Below are 5,560 nucleotides of genomic sequence, written 5' to 3'. Positions count from 1 at the left end.
ACTTTGTCTATCTATAAATCCATCCTTTTCAGTTTCCTTCTTCCCCTCCAACTTATTACTATATATATCTCTTAGATTATGAATATCTGCAGCCGGCCTATGCGTGCGTGTGCAAGTTTTCTTTGCTTGGATATATATATATCATGGTAAGATTTTAATTGTTCTATTTGAAAAATGCATACGAGATATTGGTGCGGTTCAATTAGAAAGCCGAGTTCTTTTTGTTTTAGAACTCTGTTATTTGATTGAGCCGTGCCAATATCACGTATATTAGTATTATCTCGATCACTCAACAGCCATGTTGAATCTCAGTTTGCTTTATGTTTTTTCTTGATTTTGTCTACTTGTTTTCCATTCTCTCTTTAGTTTGTAAGTACACTTTGAAGCTTTTTTTCCAGGCCACACTCCCCTAACCCCGAATTATCTCTCTCTCTCTCCATATATTTTTTGTGTATATTATGAATATTTCAACAATTAAGATGGAAAGGAATGCTGAGTGACGAAGTAACAAGAATTTCTTTTCTAAATCCCCAGAAAATAAAAGAAAATTGTTTGTTGAATATCCTATAAAAAGAAATATTTTCATTAGGAGCAGTAATGGAGCATTAGCTGGAGATTTCTATTTATCTATATATTGAGCAGCCACAGGGTGACGGCCATATCTACAAAGGTGTTCCATTGTATATTCTCATAAAACTTCACATTTGTTTCTTTTTTATTTGTAGATAACATATTCACGCATTCATATATATTCTTCGTGACTAGCTATTATGGTTGTTATGAAAATTATCATTATGTTCAATTGATAATTATTGTTGTTTCTTCGTCATAATCAATGTTGGGATTTAATTAAAGAAATTAAGATGCAGTTATACGTAGTAGGTATAAATGCAAGTAGGGGCAAAAGATCGCTGTTGTTGGAAGTAAATGGTTTGGAGCTAAAAAGATTGCCTGCTTTTGACAAAAGTAGTGTTGAGTAGGTGAAAGATTAATGATTATATGCTTTATTGACCTCATTATTTAAGTCATTGTCAAAGCTCCAATATCGTACATTATCAATTTTCTTCCTAAGTGGGTAATAAATAATTGACCAACTTGACGAACCACAATGAAAATTGCTTCTAAGAAGCACTTTAGAATATCATGAGTTATGTTGTCTAACGATCGATCCACGAAAGAAAAACTTTTGGAATATGCATATTGTTTTCTGCAAGGTTATTATAAGGTTAATCAAGTTTTATTGCCATTCATTGGTTTTGGCTTATGTCTCCTTTTAACCGTGTGGTTTTGCATTTTACATGAATTTATCTTCTATGCAGTTAAGAGGATCCAAGAGATGAGTTCTGGCATGGAAGGAGATCAGTTTGACTGTGACGCCCAATTATTATTGTATATATAACTCGAGGTCACTATAAGACCCATAAGCTTCAAATTTTTGGATCCGCCTCTCTGGAGTGTGCCTGCTTTTGATCTCCAGCATAATTAACCTCTCAATGAGATTATTTTCTCTTACCTCATTTCCAAAATAACCTACAAATTGACTCACTCTAACGGCCTGCAAGTAATAAAGATACTTGTTCAAGATGTTTTCACTAAGACGAGGAGCAAGTCTCCAGATCCTCGGACTATATATATATATATATATATATATATATTTAACTAATTCCCAGACCAGAAACAAGTCTCCAGACCGGTTGCATTGTCCTTTTTTGATGTGAAGTGTTAATAGCAGTAGTATGTAATAGGTATAGAAGAGTATTTTTTGGATAACTAGTAGTGGATGACTGAGCTTGCTTTGTAATTCTTCTTTGGTGATTAATGAAATATGTTTAATTACCAAAAAAAAAGAAAAAAAAACTAATTCCCAATGTTAGTGCTACAATGTAGTCGCGAAATTTATCAAATACAATAACAATGCATTTTTTCACAAAACTTTTCATGCCTAATAGTTTACATTTTACAAAATGTTTCTAGTTTTACTTACTCCGAATCTGATCATTGAACCACAATTATGTGCAAGCTCTAGTAGTTCATTAATGATCAAATAACAACTTAAAAATCATGTGAAAGCTCAGTAATTAAACCGATTCAATGATATACTGAAAATTGCATGACTACCCTGTATAGAATATACATACTCCGTAATGTTTGAGGACTATATAAAAGGAGTATATTATAGAGTTCAGGGAATCCAAGAGTTCTTAATTTGAGGTACTAATTTCATGAATAGCAAAACTACTTTAAAACCCTGCTTCTTGAGTAATTCATACAAAGAGTTGCACTACAAGGATGAGCCAAGAATTGTGGGTCTGCTGTTTGGGCTCGATTAAAGCCCACAAAACTCGGCTTTAGTTGAGCCCAGTTGATCAAACTTTTTTTGTCTTCTTATCTTTTGAGAATTGATTATGGTATAGTATGACCAGAAAAAAGAGAAGCATCAATTGAATGGATCCACAATAGAAATGAAACATCTACATGAAAGGTGAAGAAAGGATCATATCAGATGCATTCTTCAATTTAGAATGAGAATGAGAGGAAGAGTAATACTTTCTACCACGAGACAAAATCAAACTACTTAAATCATAAATCATAAATAATAAATAATAGCATTTAAAAGAAAAAGTTCTAAAATAGAGTAGAGTCGAATATGAAAAATCAAAATGCTTTTTAAGATTAATTTGCACGTTCTTTGTGCTGGCATTAAGATGTACATAGGCAGTTGGGCTTTAACTCTGTAGTAGTAATTACGTTGTCACTTTCTAAATTCTAAGCAACAGGTCATGATTTTGACTTCTACCAACAATTTGGAGTTTTATTCTTTCCTAGGTTATTCTTGACCTATTTATTTCACAGTACGCAATTACTAACTAGTGAATGTATTGGAAAAAAAGATTAATCTCACTTTGTACAAATAATTTTCTCAAATACTCATAGAAACTTATGTTTTATATATAGTTTTGTTATTTTTGTATGATATTTAAATGTGTAATTTCTTCCAAAAATCGTAGAATGATGCGTAAAATGATACAAATGAATCTCGTGTTCCTTTTGGAATAGAGGACGGATGAACAAACTAAAGTTTTTGGTATCTTTTTAATTTTTTTAACCTGAATTTTCCCCCTAATTCCTACTTCTAACTCATCGTATGGGACCAAATGATCTTTTTTCCCAAACTACACTCTTTAATTTTGATGATTTCTGCCTCCTGTTTCTTTCAATTTGCTTTTAAAATAAAATATTAACAATATTACCTTTATTTTGAGCTTTATGTCAATATTAAAAAGTACAATAAAGATTTTCGTAAGAGTGATTAAAATTGTACTAGAGAAACATCTTTGTGTCACCTAATGCAACGAGCAACTCTTTCTAATGAACTCTTACCATTACTTGTGGTACGACGACGACAACAACAGCCAACAATAGCATACCCAGTAATATCCCACATTGTGGTACGATACTTCTATAAATTCTTTATACTATTTGCATATGTAAGTTACCAATATTTATTAATTAAGTTAAGCAGACAATAGACATAATAATGAAACAAATTAGCTATTGACAACATGACTAATAAATTACTAAATACAAAAAACCACTCTTTCACATTATGATATACCGGATACAAAAACATATAAACCTTCCTAACAACTCCAAGCTCAAAATTGGAAGGCAATACTTAGACATGATGAGGAAGAGAAGAAAAAGAAAAAAACAGTAGAAGGTGGACCTTTGACTAGCTAGCCGATATTAGGAGGACGACACATAGTACTACTAGACTACTACTCTGAGATAATACTAAAAATAATAGTAATGACACATGAAAAAGATGGATGGCCTAACATAGATGTGGTTCGAATTTTTCAAAAATATCTTAGGTGCATGTCGGATTCTTCAAAAATACATATAGCATTTTTTAGTCCGTGCACATAACCTGATATTGTTAATTAGGTAGTAGTAAAACTTATGATAATAACGATGATGATGATGATGCCTAACTATTCCAAGAAACCGGTCTTTGTTAAAATGGCATTCCTCAATTTGCTAAGGTCCCTTCCCTTGAGAGTCCTACCAACTCCTTCCATCATAGAAAATGAAGCAACCTGATTTCTTGCTAACCTTCTTGCTATATATTCATGTGGTGGAACCATTCCATCTCCATAATCATCTTCTTCATCTACTTCAGTAGTACTCTCAGCATTATTTCCATAATAAACTGCACCATCAGAAGAAACCAATGAACCATCTTTTGAAACTCTTTTTGATTTCTTCTCATTGATCTTAACAGGAGTGGATGATTTCTTAGTACTACTACTACTTTTGTTAACTCTTCTTGAGGATGATGAAGATGAAAAATCTGTTTCCTTCATATAAGCCCATACATCTTCTTCTTGAAAATCTCCATCTTTCTGTGTTTTTCCTCTGTTTCTGTTGTTGTTATAGCCACCATACAACTCTTCCATGTGTTTGGTTTTAATTAGATCTCTCAAAATGTCAAGAATGAGTAGAGATAAAAAGTTTGATAGTTTTTTATTTGAAGTACCAAAAGAGCTTGCCAGCTAGAAAGCCTTACAGCTATTTATAGCTAAGAGAAAAGGTTGTTTGGCTTCTTTTTTTTATACAGTATGAATTTTTTTGGTTATTCAGGGGAATCAAAGAAAAAGAAGACGATGTAAGAGAATGGTATCAGGAATCTTCTTTACCTTAGGTGTAAATAGCTCCAAAAAAAGGGCAGAAGCTTTTTTTCTGAGTTTTTGGCAAACCTCCGCAAAGAAGATCACAGATTTCAAGGGGTTAGCTTTAATAGAAGTGTTCTGTAGTATCAGAAGGTAAAAGACAAGCTGCAACACAGATATTTATAGATAAAATATTGCATGAGCTTTGAAACTTTCATCACCCTCAATACTGGAAACTGAAGCCAAAAAGGCTAAAAAGAAAATGATGATTTTCATGAGAGAAGCTCCCAACTCTCAGCCAAAAATGGTTTGAAACTGAAAGCTAACGAGGGGAATATTTTTGGTCACATGAAAGTCCAAAGAAGCCCACAGAAAGTTGTTAACAAAACAAATGAACTTTTGAATGTGGAAGCGGCCTTGGGAAATCTCACAACCAAGTGTCAAAAGAAATAAACACTTCATAAATATTTGTGTGTTTATAAATCATATTATTAAAGGTAAAACAAAAAATTTAAAATTATATTATTTTTAAATTTTGAAAGAGATCATCTTTTTGTAACAGACTAAAAAAGAAAAAGATTAATATTTTTTTAGGCGAAAAGAGTATGTTAGGAGGAGCCTCGTCTATTACTCTCCGTTCGTGGTACTATTTTCTTATTAATTCATCCAAAAACAAACACTCCATATTCGAAAATAATATAACTTTAAGAATTTCATTTCATTCTTAATAAGAAATTTTATGACCACTTAATAAGAAATTCTTTGAGCCGAGGGTCTTTCGGAAACAACCTTTGTTGAGTTGAATCCCACATCGGTGGGTTATAAGTATTTTGGTCTCCTTATATGGCCTTGGGCAATCCTCACCTTATGAGCTAGCTTTTGGGGTT

General features: G+C 32.4%; 1 protein-coding gene across 1 annotated transcript; it reads right to left on the bottom strand.

The window, feature by feature from the left end:
• Nucleotides 1–3,995: 3,995 nt before the first annotated feature.
• Nucleotides 3,996–4,460, bottom strand: LOC107773386 (uncharacterized). Its single transcript, XM_016592815.1, has one exon. The coding sequence runs from the start codon at nt 4,458–4,460 to the stop codon at nt 3,996–3,998; it is 465 nt and encodes a 154-aa protein (XP_016448301.1).
• Nucleotides 4,461–5,560: the final 1,100 nt, after the last annotated feature.

This window comes from Nicotiana tabacum, chromosome 3, assembly GCF_000715075.1.
Source record: "Nicotiana tabacum cultivar K326 chromosome 3, ASM71507v2, whole genome shotgun sequence".
In the NCBI taxonomy this organism is placed as follows: domain Eukaryota; kingdom Viridiplantae; phylum Streptophyta; class Magnoliopsida; order Solanales; family Solanaceae; genus Nicotiana; species Nicotiana tabacum.
Note: the sequence above shows the minus strand (reverse complement) of the source record. Positions and strands in the feature narration are given on the sequence as shown.